The sequence below is a fragment of the Vigna unguiculata genome, chromosome 5 (genome assembly GCF_004118075.2).
Source record: "Vigna unguiculata cultivar IT97K-499-35 chromosome 5, ASM411807v1, whole genome shotgun sequence".
Classification (NCBI taxonomy): domain Eukaryota; kingdom Viridiplantae; phylum Streptophyta; class Magnoliopsida; order Fabales; family Fabaceae; genus Vigna; species Vigna unguiculata.
Genome location: NC_040283.1, coordinates 4,350,707 through 4,368,515, shown reverse-complemented (window position 1 = coordinate 4,368,515; position 17,809 = coordinate 4,350,707). Strand labels below are relative to the sequence as shown.

Below are 17,809 nucleotides of genomic sequence, written 5' to 3'. Positions count from 1 at the left end.
TTTGTTTGCTGCAAAATTCAACATCAAATTTCTCCAATGAGAAATTAACACCAATACATTTCTCTTGGACTTTTCCAACCTGTGAAATATCGTCTATAAACACGACACTGAACTAAGCAGCTTGAATAATAACCTTTGGCAAAGCAAAAAAATGGTTACTCTTCCAGGCACAGGGAAGAACTGGATAAGATACTTTCAGTATGAAGAAAAAAGAGACACACCAACCGACACAAGAAACATTATTCTGATCGTGTTCGCTCTGGTTGCTGCAGTGACATTTCAGGCTGCGGTGAATCCTCCCGGTGGAGTTTGGCAACAAAATGAGGGTGATAAAAAAGCAGGAGAAGCAATATATGCTTTGGACAAAAAAGCTTACTATGTTTTCCTCATCTTCAACACTTTGGCTTTTTCCAATTCCATCTTCATCATTCTCTCACTCACATACAAGTTTCCTTTCCATTTGGAGATATGGGCAGCCAGTGTTTCCATGTGTGTGAGTTACGGATCAGCCATTTTTGCAGTCTCTCCAAAGGCCGCTATCCGTTTACGCTATGTCCTTATCGCTGCCGCTGGGCCCTTTGCCCTTAGATTTTTGGTTCTTATGTTCAACTTGTTCTTAAGGAAACGTTTTGTGAAGGACACACAGCCTCCACCAGACTTTGTGCAAAACTAGCAAGGACTTCCTTGTTTTTTCTATAGTTTGGAATGGATTTTGGATGAAACAGTGACTGTTAAAATTCACAATGGATTATTATTTCAGCACTGTTGCATTTCAGTATAAGTACTTTATTGTAGATACTATATAGGTCTGAGATAGTTCAAAAATTCTATGTTATGTGCTAGAAGAATTCCATGTTTGTTTATGAATTTGCCAGAAGCGGTTTTCTCTATAAACTCTTTCTATACGTGAGAAAAATAAGAATAAAAATCAAAAGTAACTTTTATGAGTTAATTATTTATAGGAGTATTTATACAATTTTTCTAAATTTTTGGTTTTATTCATAAGTTAGTTCTAGTTTATGAAAAAGTTATTTTTCCTTTTGCTTATAAAGTTAAACTTTTATTGAAACTGTTACATTCTTTTTTATATTTAAAGGTATGGTGCATGAATATAAATTGGGTTAAATATGTTTTTAGTCCCTTAATTTTTGGTGGATTTTAAAATTAGTCAATTTCAAAATTTTGCATCAATTTAATCATTCATCTATTGAAATACATGAATTTAGTCATTTTAATCAAATTTTGTTCAATTTATTTGACATTTCAAACGTGTTTCATAATAGTATTTGACTTAACATTAAACAAAAAATGTATCAAATAGTATAAACAATTCAAATACAATCATGAAATGCGTATGAAATATCAAATAAATCTAATAAAATTTGATTAGAAGAACTAAATCCACGTATTTCAAAAGATGAAGAACTAAATTGGTCCAAAGTTTTAAAATGAACTAATTCCAAAATTTAAGGGACCAAAAACATATTTAACTCATATAAATTTAGGTTTGTTGATGGATGCATTTTTGCACCAGGAAGATTGGATTCAATGGTTGAGTTATTGGAAGGATGTTATATAATATGTTATAAATGATTATATTTAAATTTGTATTCACATTGACTCTATTCACCTTTCCTTTATGTCGATTTTAAATTGAAAATTTACCAATACAATAAATATTGAAACACTAAAATTTAATTGCTTGAAATTTGATCACCAGTGCAACGAAGATTTTTACATGGATTAGAAAAGGTTTTATATGTTAGTTAGGAAAGACTTTTTATATCGATTTTGAAACCGAGGCTAAAAGTGTTATTCTTTTAGTCTCGCCCTAATATGCTTCGGTTCGAGAACCGATACAAAATATTAAAAACAATCACTATCAAAGTCCCTTCCTGCATTGGTGTCTTTCTTTGCCTCTGATACCACTCTTGTCACTTCTTTGCTAAGGAGGTTTAGGACTCTGGTACTAACATAACAAACACAATAAACACTTGTCTCAATAAACACCAAAAACAAACACAATAACATATTAAGGTTCAAAGCTAACCATAGTGAAAATAAGGTAAACTTGCATAATAAACACCAACAAATAGACCAATAAACAGAATACATGTTTCCTTTCATCATATTAGTGTTGTTCAACAAACATTTTTTTGGTCGTGGCAATTTGTTCATACTTTTGTATATTTCAGCGTCGAATTTGGTCTTCTTACTCATAAGTAACACAATTTATTATAGTTCAAAAGATTTTGCGAGTAATTATAAGTTCGCGAGTGACATAATTTATTCTAATTTTATAAGTTTAAAGTATAATTAATAGGATTCCTTCTCTAAAAGATCTTGAGTAAATAAGGACTTATTTTTATTAGTTCTTTGTTCTCGTACCATTTTAAAAAATATATATTTTTGATAAATTTTAAATTTTATAATTGTAACTTACCACTTTCCACTTCCCAATAATGCAAAATGTTTTCTTTTATGAATAATTAATTTTTATTTCTCAATTTATATTTTAACTTGAGTGTTATTGACTTTGTACTACTTTTTTTGTCATTAAAAAACAATGATCAAATAAATTTGAATTTATATGGGAAAAAACATATCCTTTTCTTTAGTTCTTTTGTGCTTGAACTCTGCTTGGTTTAGCTTCTTGGGCTGAAAAAAAAGAGAGAAGTAGCACAAAATGAAGAAAAAAGTTTCAGGCCCAAGTTGTTTTCTAACAAAAAGACCGACGTGAAAATTTATTGTTAAGAAATTATTAAACAATGTTTAAGATCATTGATTTTCTTTTTTAACAGGCTTCCTCTTATAATCTACATTATCATAGAACATTAAAGACTATAACTGATCATATTTGTAAAATCACTTCACTAATCATCATTTACAATTATACCAATTTCTTATGACAGATATGTTATCAATAATTAATTATGCAATTTAACCTCTTAATTTATTTATTTATTGGTTGAACTTATTTTTCTTGTGAATTTTCTAAGCTGCTGAATGTAATAATTACTGAACATGATTATGTTCTTGAATATATGACTTGCAGATCCAGCAATTACCAACTATTCTGGAAGGAGGTAGAAACTGATATTCGATAGTGTACTTTAATTTGGAAGGGAGTGGTAGACATAACATAATAGAATAATAGGATAGAACATGTGATTTCTATCCATAATTTATGTTAATTTTATCTCAAACAGAATACTGGTTCAACAGAAAAGCAAACATTAAAGAATTTGTGTTACCAACTAGTTTTAGTTCATTGTGCAGTGAAGTATTAGTTGTAAGATTCTTTTGGAGTAACAAATTGATAACATTTAAACTATTTTTTTATACTTCAAAAGAAAACATGTTTGAATATAAAATTAAATACATTCTTACTTGATTGGACCCTTATCGTAAAAGTGAAAAAGTGCATCAAGTTATCATTATAATAAATTATTTAATTATTAACAAAATTTTATTAATAGAAATAAATTCTTAGTAAAATAAAATTTATTAACAGATTTTACCAATAAAAATAAATTTGTCAACAAAATCTATCAATAAATTAAAATTTGAATTACTAACCGAAATATCTGTCGATAGATATTTTTTTATAAATTCTGAGTAATCTCGAATATCTCGAATTGTTATTACTAATGAAATTTTGATGTTGGTAAACTCTCTCGATAAAATGACACTATATTTTTTGTTTTGAGCTTTAACATTTTATTGTAAAATTCGTTGACAAATATGTTAATAATTAAATTTTTTAAAAATTCATCTTTAAAATTAGTTGGTAAAATGGGTGTTTAATTTTTTTGTCAAATATTATAAACCATGTTAATAAATTAATTAGAGATGTTTGAGAAAAATAAGAAAAGAGAAACAGAAGAAAGAAGAAGAGAAGGTGGAGGAGGAGGAGACACTACATACAATGGCTGACTGACGACATAATACAGCGATGACAACAATGTGACAACAACAGTAATAATAGTGGCAACTTTGTTAAGAAAGAAGGAGGAGAGGAGGAAAAAGAAAGAGAAGAAAATAAAGAAGAAGATGATGAAAAAGAAAAATAAAATGAAGAAGAAATAAAGAAGAAGGAAAAGAAGAACTAAATCACAATATTTAAATTATCGATGAATATTTTTTTTATCTTTTAATAAAAATTTATCTACGATTATATTATCTATGGATTTTTGATAGTTAGTAGTCTAACAATAATTTTAATTTTTCAACAGATTTTAGATATTATTGTGACCATCGATAATATTAATTTTTAAAAAGAATACTACAGAAATTATAATTTTAAACTTCTCGGTAAAGGTGAAAAATCATGTTTTATACATAATACCAAACACTATTTTAATATACTAAACTTATTTTTAATGGATTCTAAACTAATTACTTTATTATCTTTTAAATATATTTCAATCATATTTAATATTTAATATTGTTCTCATGATTCACACTGTAATATCAGTATTATCGATTGATGTACCAAAATCACTTTAAGACATTTCACACTTATTCATATGCTTCTAAGCCTCACCACCTCAGATGAACCAAAATCCCACACTTCTCTATTGTATTCACTTCACCTTTTCATTGTTTCTAAAACAACAAACTTTATCTACAAAATCTTGTCAAGCACAAAAGGATTTTTTTTTTCTATTTCTTTTCCAAATATACGGTTACATCATTACTGTGGAAAAATACACTTTGATTTGTTGATGTTGTAACAGTCTTTTAATAACTCAAATTGTTATATATGTATTGAAAAAAACTTATACCAAGCAGTCAAATTTCCCACTTGGTGGTAGTAGCAGCACCATTATCTTTCTCTGTCTCATTCTATATACATGCAGCCAACTAATTCTGGTTGACCTTTATTGCACATGTTTCTTCACTTCCGAAGAATTAGCCCAACTGTCAATTACCTTGCACTCTCTGTTTGATGTTGAATGGAATGTCGGTGATTATGCTTATGATGTATAGCTACCATAGTATAGTATCAAACGCTTTCTAAGTATACATATATATATATATATATATATATATATATATATATATATATATATATATATATATTTATCAGTAGATTAACAATTCACAGAATTTGTGTGGATACAAAGTGAAAGACACTTTTGAGACAAGGCACAGTCATATAAAGTATAATCCCAAGATAATCTTGAATATTCTAAAAAAGATGCAAGTAATTCATATTCCCACTTGAGCATAGAAAAGCAGAAGTATAGAAACATGTATATAGTATTTTTTATATTATCGTTTTTTTTCATGCCAATTGGAATTAAGGTTTCATCAGTCTTTTTCCATTGAAGTAACATGTTGAATCTGTAATTGATCCCTGGACCCTATTCCTTGTAGACTAGCACAGAGTTTCATTAAAATAGTACCTATCTATTGAACTGTGCACATCATTCTTTTGTCTTCTAATGGCCAAAATGGCCATGTACTCCTCATTCACCACACATTTTTGTCCAAAATGTTGTTAAAAGCTTTCCCTTTGTTTATGTGACAGTGCAGTTTGCAAATCCCCTATGGAATCCAAAGGTGGACGAGAATCGGTCTCAACCATACAAAAAAAAAAAAAAGAAAAGAAGAAGAAGAAAAACCATTGATTATTATATCAGAAGAACTAAAATACCACACTTATCTAGCCAGACTGTAAAGAAGAGACAATTATCTGTAACTCTGTACAATACCGAATAATTTAATCAACCAGAATTCAGAAACAGAAAACAAAAAGCTAATTAAAGACACAAAGAAAGGAGCAAAATGATTTAATTTGCAAATCTATAACAGGTTCACTACATCTACAACTAGAGTTCTGATTACATGCATTGAGAAAATGCAAGAAAATCAAACAGCTAATTGTTGTTGCTTTTGATGTGAAGATGATTCATCCTCGTTGAAGCATAAATGTGCCTTTAGTGATTTTCCTAAACTTAGGGAAGAATCTGCTAAATTCAGTGGCTGCATCAGCAACATTTCCCTTTGGAGATGTGCACAGTAAGCTTGGAATGTGCCAGGGGTTACATTTAAATGGAAACCCAAGCCAAATAAGAAGTCCACCTCAAGAAAGTTCATCTCTATTGTAGTGATTCCCCCAACTTTTGCATAGTAAGCATTGTTGTAGTACCTGAGGATTTGAAGAGTGACAGAAAAGTGAAAGAGTGAGGAATTTGGTGAATAGCATGTAAATTTTTTGAGATGAAACAAGCAAGTCAATAATCATTAAGAGTTTGGCATTTCCTTTTATGTCTTGTGCTAAATCCGACCATAGATTTGTGTAGAGACATTGTTTTTCAGGAAGTTCATGATTGTCTTTAAAAGTTAGCTGCTGCGTACATGCAATAAAGTGGTGGGGTCACATGGGTGGGTTGTCTCTTTCCAAGGTAAAGCCAGCCTGGACATAGTAGTGTTCACAAGCAAGACTATATTCTTTTAAGAAACATGGTCGTTTTCAATTTAAAACTATGCACCAGAGAATTATCATGGTAGAAAATGAAAATTTTACAGGAAAAAAAAAATAACATGCAAGATCTGCGTTTATTACAGATTTAATTTTGTTTTTGTTTTTCTCCTGAAATGAAGTATTTCACAATCAACCTGAGAAACATCAATCTCCAAACACAGGAATGAATGACTGAGCAATTCTATTGTTTTTTCTCTGATCTGGTTGAAAGGATCTGATCATAAGATCTCTTCCAACAAACGTTGTAACTTACTTCATTCAGAAATTACCACAACATACTTAAATCACATGATTAACTGTTAATCACACCCCATCACACCATGTTAATCAGAACCATTTGTTACTAGGAAATTGAAGCACCCCCCAGCAGAATTGTCTTAAATTTGCTCTTCCATTCCATGTCAATTATGTTCACCTCATGATGAAAAGAACATCTCACAGAAATTTCAGAGTGGACTAAGCTTTAAAATTCTCACAGATTTGAATAAGAAAAGGAAATGTATGAGTGATTTGATGATTAATTATACTGAGATACTCACAAGTCATCCATGAATTTTGCAGCCACCATAACACTGGTGATGAGTAACCGATGCACATTGAAGGAGTTGATAGGCAAGGAGGGTTGCCTTTGAGTGAAGCGATCAAGATAGACATATGCAACAATGAAGCATGAAGGACTGCAGTTTGCATACTTGAAAATTCTCTCGAGATAGCTCTGAATGGAGATGGTGGGGCAGGTCAAGCCATGGAAAACTGAGATCTTTTGGTGGAGTTGTTGTTGGTGGTTGAGATCATTAGATTCAGCAACCCTTTTGAGCAGAGAAGAGAGAAAAGATATCAACTTAGGCATAACAGAAGGACTCTCAAGCTCTGCCATGGAATCAATTGTAGGGAGTAGTAAAGTGCTTGGAATTGATGTCAGAGAGAGAGAGGGTATATATAGCAGAAGGTGTATGATAAACCAGTGAAAGAGGTTGTTTGTTAAAGGTAGGTACTTTTGTTGGCCAAAATGCCCCTTTGTAATTTAAATTATCTGTGTAAGTTGGCATTTGTGGTGGCTTGTGTCCTTTTCGGCTTAAAAAGTTTTGGGGGTTTGAGTTGGGTAATGAATGATTTTAGTTTTTGGTGTTCTTTGTTTGAAAACTTGACTTGCAAAAGAGGGAAAAAAAAGAGGGTTGTGGATTGGTGGTGTCTCTTTGGTGCAAAGGAACAGTGTGGTGTTTTTTTGTGTGGTGGTTCGTTTGTGACAAGGGTTTGGGCATTCCATACCCATCATGTGATTACATGTGGGAAATTTGAGATGGTATACTAAGGGTCCCACTTTTTAGGCGACCTTTGCATGTGTTTTGATTCTGAACAAGTGGGGTGACATAACATGGATTTGCTGTGTTGGTCCATGGCATTAGTATGTGCTGCTTTTGTTCCTTCTTCTCTGCTCATACCCTATAAAACCAAAGCAGAGAGAAAGGTGGTGCTTGGATTCAACATAGATTTAGATATTTGGCATCTTAATAGGGTCCTTTAGTTTTTCAAATGGGTTGGTGTATTTTGGTGAATTATCAAGACAATACAAGAGGGAAGTTAATGACAGTAAATATCCCATTACTGTATGTAGAAAACTAAACTATGAATGTATCTTAAAGTTACATTCTTTGTGGAATTACTGAACATTCTGTGTTGAAACAAAAAACATAGACTACCTTAAAATTACAGGTAGAATGAGGTGGATTTAGGCTACAAATTAGATAACCAAGCTGGAACAATTGGCTGTAACTGCAAATAGAAAATGGTGACATGAACTTTTTGTAAGAGCTTTTATGGGCATCTATGGAGCTAGAAAACAGAGAGGTAGTATAATATTTGTTGTGATCCATTTCCTCATGCTTCTTGTCCAATTCCTTACAACTATGTCTAAGTCAGCACTGAGGAGGAAACCCTTGTTTCAGACATTTTCTATAAAACAAATTAAATAATCCAAAGTCCTAATAAAACGACAAATGCTTGCTTTGTGTAACAGCTACCATATCTAATCTTCTCTGGATTAAATCCATTAAATACAATTATTGTGAGATCTTTTGCTGATTTTTATGTATTCAAGTCAGTGATATATACTTAGGTTGCATCCACTCATTAATCTGAACAGCTAGAGGAAAGTAAAACACACTCAAACTAAATCATTGATGTAATATTTGATAAACTAGTTACTATATTTATCTATTCAATTTAAGAATTTTCCTATAGATCTATTATGTACAGTGTTTTTGCATAAATATAACATAAAAACACCTTTCCTTGCTTTGTATTAATTACTTTTTTTTTATATGCTACATTGTATAATTAAATATAATAATATTATGCAATGTTATATTTTTTGTTCACTATGATATTTAGGATACTTAATATTATACACATGTGTAAACTAAAGTATGTCATAAAATTATTTTTGATAATTTCATTAAGTATTACATTCATTAATTTTACTATATCTATTTAATTTAAAAGTAAAATATAAAAATGCTAATTCAATATATTCCTTTTTATATGATTTTTTTAAAAGAAATTACGCCTACTAAAATTGTAATTATTTAAAATGTTCTCACTTTTTCTTTTTAAACATATATATATATATATATATATATATATTAAATTTTTATTGTTTAAAACAATGTTTCATTCATTAAAGACAATTATTATTCTTATTTTAGTTGTTTGTGGTTGTAATTTTTACCTATCCTAATTTATCTGGAAACAAATGACTATGTGGTGAGGAAAATGCACAAAATACTAGAGAGAGTAGTTAATATCAGAGATATTTGAGATAATCTATTTAGTCTTTTGTTTTTCTTTTCCAATAAAGTTTCTTTGTAATTTTTTTTTGTTTATTGAGATATTCAATAAAATATGAATGAATAATATATTTGATCTATTTTTTTTATCCATTTTTAATCTACTATTCCAAACACTTAGATAATTTATTTTAATTTTTTATAATGATGTGATGATCTAATGGTGATGAGAGTGATGGATTAAAAATAATCAAGAAAAGTAAATCAAAATATCATTATCCAGTAAGAATAAAATTTATTTTAGATTTTGTGTTGATTATAAATTTTAGGTAGCGAAAAAATGGGTGCTACAATATTGTTATTCTTGACGTCATATTTACATAAAAGATATTTATTTGTTTTAAATGTGGTTGGAAAAATTAAATTAAACTAACTTCTTTTAGTTAGTGTAAAAGTTAATTAATTTTATTTATATTTGGACCTTTGTTAATAATCCTTGATTATTTGAAATTATTACTTGTACATTTATATTTATATTTGGATCTTAGTCAATCATCAATATTACAATTCTGTTTTAAGTAGACCTTTGATATCTTTACTTAGCCTTTTACTTATTGCTCCCACAATTGCTTTGCGCACGTATTCAAAAATGACTTCTAGAATATACATTTTGGAAATTTGTGAAAAAAACTTTTTAGAATTTTTGGAATGAAACTTTTAGAACGTATGAACTGTATTTTTGGGATATGTTTTCTGAAATGAAATTTTCAAAATAAACTTTCCGAAATACATATCTGTAATGCTTTTTTAAAATGAGTTTTCCCAAAAATATCCTTATGAAATGTATTTTGAAAAGGGTTTTCGAAACACATAAAATACATACATTCGAGAGATAGCTTTCTAGAATGAGTTTATTTATTTATTTATTTATTTTCTCTCTTCTTCTTTGTGTACAGAGTAATACTCTGATTTTGCATATGCAATGGTGTATCGGTGTTTGTATGAAAAGTCCATTAGAAATAATGGAAGGGGACAAAGTAAGACATTGGCCTACTCTCTTGCCTATACAAAAGACGATGGTGGTCCCTCAATACCAGTTTTTGATAACAGTTAAGAACCACTAATACTCCTCTGCCTACTCCACTACCTTTAATCTCTACACTTTTTACTTCTTCCAAAAAAGACAGGGCATGCCTATCAAATCTTAGCAACTTAATCCCTCACAATTTTCAATCATTTTCACAATTTCGAATATTCTTTCTTTTCACTGCTTGCAAACTCTCAATGCTTTTGTCCACATAATATGTTCATTCTCTATACTTCACCTGTTCATCATATACTGCTTCTTCATATAAATCTCCAATTTCACTCAAGATTGAGGTACTTTCTGTTGTACAATGTGTTGGAAGAATTTCATTGTTAACAACATATGACATGTATGTTTTAATCTTAAATGTTACAAAAGTTCTTATTTGTATATATATATATCAAGAACAGCATAACCAGCTTACTTAATATCAATCAAAACAAGAGTCTAATTTACCTTTCTGATGACTGCATAATACAATTAGTATATGGTATTTGCACATATTAAATCATTGGAATATGAAATTTTTCAACATAATGTTAAGAAAGTAAAATCCAACAGCAATACAGTACAGCACTGCACCGAAAGTACGGTGTTTCGCCTATGAATTATTGACACAAACAAGAAGAACAAACACACGGGGTTCTAAATGCACCTTGAGTCTGGGGAATGGAACAACCTTTACAGTCATAGATTTATTTGTTATTTAAAGTTTAAGTTATTTCAAACAAAATCTATGGCTATAAGCTGTTGGACCATGGATGCACCCTCAACATCAAGGCGCATGTTAGATAGCAACATAAACACTAGCACGCAGAAGATAAACTCATATATATATATATATATATAGGATTGGTTTAAGTTAGAAGCTCAGCTTCTTAAATTTTTTCATTGTTGACCTTCATGTGAGTGTGGTGGTGGCTACTTGGCACGAGCACATAAAGAGCCTGTGAAAATGATTCCCAATATTGGAAGGTACACTTCTGTGAGTGATTTTGCAGAATTGACAAGCATAAAAATTGCCCAAAACATGAGCATAATGCTCTGCATGCTAGAGAATGGTGCACCATTAACAATCATCGCTGCAGTAGCTGATATATAAGCCATGAAACCGAAGAGCTTCAGAAATGTGGATAAAAACAAAATGGTGCCAGATTTTGGCTGAAGCTGGATGATTGATAACTGGCTGCAGATTTCCATGGCAACCCAAAGAAAAACAGTGGACGCCATCACAGTAGATGAAACATTATGTACGATTCTCTTGCGTTTTTCATGACTGAAGAGTTCGCTATTGTTGTTTAGATCACAACCTGTGAAATTGTAATGCAGTTGGGAAGTATTTAATGCTATAGTATTGTGTAGAGTGTTATTACCATCATATGGTTCATTGATACCCTCCAATAACTCGTTTTCTGAGGTGTTTCTTTGATTCACCTTTTGATTTTTCATGTCCATGTAACAGAAACTACTCAGACTAAGAAGCTCATAAGTTGTACTCCATTTCTGCAGCATATAGAAAGTCCCAAGAAGGATTAAAAATGTTACAGAAATCTCACGTAGTTACAGCAGGCTGGTTAGAATTTAGAAATCACAGTATTTTTCTAAATTATTTAAATATTTCAAGTTAAGGATATGTTTAACCCCTTTTCTAAACATTAAGAGAACAATAAGAAATAGTGAAAAATAATAAAATAATTTTTGTTCAACTTAAACTTAATTGATGTGTTACTTATATATCCTCCTATATGAGAACATATATCAGAAAGCAAAACAACAGCATACAGAATAATTATTCACAAAGCTATAATCTTACCAACTTACCGTGTGGCTCTGTGTTGTGCTGTGATATTCAACATTATCTGTGCAGAGTGGAGCCTTGATTATACCTTCCATGCGTGAGCATAGATTTTCAGCTTCAAAAAACAAGTTATCCTCAAAGCAACGGGTTTCCTTGGCATTATTTTTCCAAGGGCAATGCACTCGTTCCATCAGAGGTTCATAAGTATACCACGGTTTTCGTTCTTCAAGAAGCTTTAATAACCGTTTTCCATTTTCAATCTGAGGCACGAGAAGAAGTAGAAGTGGTAATTCACATATACTTTCAACTGAATCCTTAAACAACATTGTGCAATCATTACAAATTAAAGGCTTTTTTAAAAAAAAATTAACAAAACTTAAGAAATTCGGAACAAAAAAGTGAACTACGGATGAACAAGTGAGAGCAGTAATCAGTAAGAAGAAAACAGAAAAAATAGAAACAGTTGGAATGGATGTAAATAAAGTAACACATACTATTTCTTCACGGAGACATTCTATCAAATATCTACACTTCTCCGATCGACGATCCGTCCCACGGAAAGAAATGAAAACGTCTATTTCAGACATTTGATAAGTTGAGCTAGATCCACAAAAACACAAGCGGTTAGTTTAGTTCTAGTATTTCCACACAATGAGAAACCAATATTGCAGAAAAAAAAATGATAATACCTCCTTGTGGCCTTCTAAAATGATCAAGATCGATGAATTCAAGCTAAGAAAACGCGTTAATCTGCATCAAGGGAAATTCAAGGGAGGATGAAAAATAGTTAGTTTATTGCAAAAGTCTTCGGCTGATGAAGACTCAGAATAAAAGAAAGAAGAGGGACCCTTAAACCGCGGGGTTTGAAAATGAAACTCACTACAAGCGAAGAATAAGATAATGAGTAATCTCATCAAACTTCCATTTTTTTTTATTTGAACGTGTTTTGTTCGGGTAGGAATTGGTCTAAGGTGACGAAGGTCTGTGCTTTCAGTGAATGTTGTCTGAAACTTCGTTGGCAATTGACCCCACACGCAAACGCGTTTGTTTTGTTTGATTGACTTCAAAATGTTGTCTTTGTCCTTTTTCAAATCTGCAACTTGTGTTTGACAGACCCTTAAGCTTCTGTTGTTGCTTTCTGGAGGAGGTTGGTTCTAACACAAAGTTGGAGACGAAGACCGTTCCTGAAACAGACAACAACCCTAACAGTATAACGTACCTTTTATCTCGTAGGTTAATTGTCTGTGTTTTCTTTGTTGATGCTGGTGTTCGATAACTTACATATACTATTTGTTAACTCTTTGCAGATACTGTCCGATTAGGCACTCAATCAGGTAAGTAATGAAAAATCTTCCTACTGAATCTATTCTGTGATCATGAATATGACATGTGCATTTCACTTATTTCTTCATCGTCTTCATGTTGCAGTAGTCGTTTAGTGCTAAATCTTATTTACCATTATAGTTGTATTTTGAAAAACTTGTTGTGCTCTGATTAACAGCACTACCTTGGGTATATTTGCATATGGAGAATGAGATGTGGACCCAATATGAAGAACACGGCATAAACGTAATAAACAGTAGCAAATCTGTTTTTCTTGTTTATTTAGTGTGCTTTCTTTGCTTACGCACACTCTGCAATTCATAGCTGATAGATGTTATATTTGATGATGATTGTAGATACCGCGGGACGAGGAACAAGATCTGGTAATTACTGAAACCGAATCTGTCTGATCTTGGATAACATATGACCATTTCACTTGTTCTTCATCACAACCATTTCATTGTTCTTTAATGTTTTAATCGCCATCGTTGTTTTCTAACATAACTGTCTATCGTTGTGCACTCATATTAATCTACAAAAATACTATAGCTGAATAAGTAATGAAAGTATATCTGGTATGAAAATTATTATGAATAGTTTATTATTATTAAGGTTAATTAATTGTTCTTTTATTACTTAGGTATGACCATTCTACTTATATTATCCATCTTTTTTATTTTCTTGTAAATATTTGACCAATGTTTATGTAAAAGTTTTTGAAAAAATGATTTTTCACAGAACTATTTTGTTGCTTGTTGCAGTAGAACTGTTGGACTAGAAAACCTTGTTGCCTAGTAGGTAGATATGGTTGACAAGAATACAATTTTTTGATATTGTAACTATACTTGGTTCCTTTATGGCACTCCCTTGCGCTAAATTTAACATTTTTACACAATTTTCACTGAAACCTCTTATACAGTGAAACCCCAGCAATGCTTTCGAAGACACAATTTTCATAATTATCTTTTGTAAGAGAAGAAAATTGGAAAGTTATATTGCATGACATCTTTCTTCACAAGTTTTAGATCAATCAAAAACATTAATGCCACTTCGTTAGAAGGATATTCTAAGAGAGAAATCAAACGTTTGCTTGATTGCAGTTGTCAAGTTCTTATTTTATGTAGATAATTTTCCTACTATTCTCTAATAATAGTGCATTACAAATTTCTCTAGTTTGAAAATATAAAGGTAGGGCACAAAATTAAACTGTCTCTTATAGAAAAAAAACATTTAGAAGGAATCATTAAGTTGAACTACATTAATCATATCTCTTCAAGGGTGAAACCATATTGATTGGATTTCTTTCTTTTGCTAGGTAAAAAACACAGAAAAATTCCGCGCCTGCTCTATGCTTTCTACTGAAACACCTAGAGATTCTCCTCCGGAAACACCACCAAGAAACCCTCCACCTGAAGCACCACCAAGACACCCTCCTATCAGCTTCAGGAAATGTATGAAATATATAGTGTTGAGTATGAAGGACATTCCTGATCATTTTCATTACATGTTGCTAGCGTCGGGTGGTGCTTTTCTAAAATTCAAAGCAGAAAAGTTGACAACTCAGTTTGATTTCAAACTGGAGGACTTATCTGACACAGGAATAGTGGTGTTGAGCTTTGGGGAAGCCTTAGGAGTGTTTAATCCAGAGATCACAGATGAAATGACAATCATGGTGGGTTATCTTCTGGTTTTGTTGCTGATTTGGCCACTGCAACCAGTGTATCAGATTTCAATCATGCTAATATTGATTTCTGAATCACTTCACTATGTTCTAAAGTTGTTCGGCAAGTTGTCGGGGGTGTATGTGGCTTATGGTGTTTTCAAGCTTCCTCTCATCTGCTTTACTGCTACAGCGGCTTTTGCCCTTTCTCTCTTTGTTTGTTTTATGATGTTGCTCATGATTTACCTTATCCAGAGATATGTAGGTGCAGGAAAAACAAAAGTGGGAGAACCTGGTTTTACTTTCGAAGATTTTTCGGTATTTGTTCAGGGGATGATGGGTGGTGAAGTTGAATCATACAAATAGCTTTATGTCGTACTTGATTAAGCTCTCAACAACAACAACCCACTATTTGGTTGACGTAATTCAAAACTTATTACAGCATGTGTTTTACCTTGTTTCGTTTTGTTTGCATGATGTTGAAACTCATTGCTTATGATCTGTGGTATCCAGCTTTTAGTATTGGCTTCTTAAGGCCCAATAACTCATGAGTTTCGTTATTATTCTGCTTGTATTTTATATCTTATCTTGCATGTATTTTATGAACAATAATGATCTTTTGCTTTCGTGTCTGATATAGTTTGTTTTGTGTATGATAGAACTTCGTGTCTGATATAGTTTGTTTTGTGTATGTTAGCTTTTTCGTCTTTTTCATTTTGTGTTTATCTTCGTTCTTTCATTTCCACGAAGGTGTGTATGAATTCTCAATATGGTATCAGAGAGCAGGTTGATTCTCTCCTTTTTCCATTGTGCCTTCTTCTTCTTTATTATTTCTTGGACCGTCTTCCTGCCCTATCTTTGTGCTCAGTTGTTCCTAGTTTTTCTTTTTAACGAACAATGGGAACATTGATCTTTCACAAAACCCTTCGAGTTCTTACTTACATATTCAAGTGAGAATCCTACCAATTCTTGTTACTCCTCATCTAAATGGAACAAATCATCCCTCTTGTAATAAAGAAAATGAAACAACGTGCTCTTTTGTCGTCCAAGACCAAGTGAAGTTTATCGATGGCAACATCACAAAACTGACACGATCGAAATGATCCTATTTTTTATGCTCGGGAACGATGCAATATATATGATGGTTATCGCACGGATAACACCGCAAATTGGACAATGCACCATCTACATTGACAATGCACAAGAATTTTGCGAAGAATCCTAGGCACACAGTGGACAACGCACCATCTACATTGATAACTTGCTGCATATGTCCATGATAATCCAAAGAAACACAGTGGACGCTATCACAAAAGATGAAACACGCTGCATGGTTTGTCTGGAACCACAGACTCTTCTACTTCCTCGTACTTGTTTAGATTCCAACCATTGGACATGTCTTGCAGTTGTGAAGCCGTTTTTCCATCCCAGTCCAACATGTTGTGTGGATCAAACATTGTCTTATGATCCAAGATATATAGTAGTACTTGATGAAGGGAAGCATACCTATTATTACAATTTGACGATGACCTTGATCAACAAACATTACACCCTAGAAGTGAAGCAAAACTTTAATTACCAACTTTACTGCTAATTATTGGACTAGGGTTAATGAAGTTAAGAAAGATTACTTGAAGTTGTGTCGAGTGATTTTTTTTTCTAGGTAATTATTTTTATGTGAGTCTTTTATTTTACTGTAGTCGTTAAAAATATATCGCTATATATACTAATTCCAATTTAAAAAAGTTATTAAGTGGTGTTAATGATGGTTGCAGCATGATAATAATAGTGATAATTACAATTAGTTATGGTTAAGTTTAAGCTGCAGACACGTTTATATGAGAGTTTGTTATTTACACAAGATTTAACTTGGAGGTGTTCAATAATAATAAGTTTATATTTTCTAATATATACTTCCTAGTATTATTATCCTTAACATGAACAAGAAAAACATTCATAAAAGAGAATCAATTGCTCATCAAACACAAAAAAAAACGAAATACAAGAAAAACATAAGAAAATAATTGTTTATAATTAATTATTTCTCAAGTTTAAAAATCCTACCATATAACATTTTAAAGTTCAATCCTTTAATTTTAAAAAGTAAAATAATCAAATTTGTTATAAATCATATTATATGTAAATTAAAATCGTCAATATTCATTCATTAAATATTTTACCGTTTATTATATGTAAAGTGATTATATATAATTGTGATTACACGAATAAGTTCTTATATATATTCTTTTCAATCAACTTTTTATATCATGTTATTTTTTTATCTTAAAAAAAGAAAAAAAAAACTTAAATACACATTTAGTTTTTATTTTCGTTAACTTTATTCAATTTGATTTTTATTCTTATTTTGTGATTAATTTGGTCTTATTTTTATAATTTTTTATTAATTAAGTCCTTTTCCTAAACGGCATTAAAATACTTAACGGCACAATAGACAACCTGACACTGTTTGTGTGAGTTGGAAAACATTTTGTGATGTGGCCCATTATATTTGCATATGCTCTTAGGGTTTTATACTTTGAAAATAAAGAACAAAATCAAGAAGGCTTCAATAGTGAAAATATCGTATCTGACTTGAATTGATCACAGCTTTAACTTTGTTAAATTTTGAAAGGAGTTTCTCACCCATAAATTAAGAAAAATG

General features: G+C 31.3%; 4 protein-coding genes across 5 annotated transcripts; 2 read left to right on the top strand and 2 right to left on the bottom strand.

Annotated features, from left to right (window-relative positions):
- LOC114186018 lies at positions 1-894 on the top strand. Its single transcript, XM_028074010.1, has one exon. The coding sequence runs from the start codon at positions 152-154 to the stop codon at positions 671-673; it is 522 nt and encodes a 173-aa protein (XP_027929811.1). The 5' UTR covers positions 1-151; the 3' UTR covers positions 674-894.
- Positions 895-5,639: 4,745 nt separating this feature from the next.
- LOC114183548 (cyclin-U4-1-like) lies at positions 5,640-7,451 on the bottom strand. The gene is made up of 2 exons (XM_028070606.1): positions 7,033-7,451; positions 5,640-6,157 (listed from the first exon to the last, which is right to left on the bottom strand). Exons 1-2 carry the CDS (start codon positions 7,368-7,370, stop codon positions 5,878-5,880), a joined length of 618 nt encoding a protein of 205 aa, XP_027926407.1. The 5' UTR covers positions 7,371-7,451; the 3' UTR covers positions 5,640-5,877.
- Positions 7,452-10,852: 3,401 nt separating this feature from the next.
- Positions 10,853-13,050, bottom strand: LOC114183534. 2 transcript variants are annotated; one of them, XM_028070586.1, is made up of 4 exons: positions 12,854-13,050; positions 12,659-12,764; positions 12,188-12,424; positions 10,853-11,869 (listed from the first exon to the last, which is right to left on the bottom strand). In XM_028070586.1, exons 2-4 carry the CDS (start codon positions 12,749-12,751, stop codon positions 11,288-11,290), a joined length of 912 nt encoding a protein of 303 aa, XP_027926387.1. In that variant the 5' UTR covers positions 12,752-12,764; positions 12,854-13,050; the 3' UTR covers positions 10,853-11,287. The 2 variants fall into 2 exon arrangements, with proteins under 2 accessions (XP_027926387.1, XP_027926386.1); XM_028070585.1 differs by having other exon boundaries at positions 12,659-12,985.
- Positions 13,051-13,226: 176 nt separating this feature from the next.
- On the top strand, positions 13,227-15,817 carry LOC114183535. Its single transcript, XM_028070587.1, has 5 exons — positions 13,227-13,393; positions 13,472-13,498; positions 13,666-13,733; positions 13,844-13,870; positions 14,803-15,817. Exons 3-5 carry the CDS (start codon positions 13,689-13,691, stop codon positions 15,511-15,513), a joined length of 783 nt encoding a protein of 260 aa, XP_027926388.1. The 5' UTR covers positions 13,227-13,393; positions 13,472-13,498; positions 13,666-13,688; the 3' UTR covers positions 15,514-15,817.
- The last annotated feature ends 1,992 nt before the right edge of the window (positions 15,818-17,809 follow it).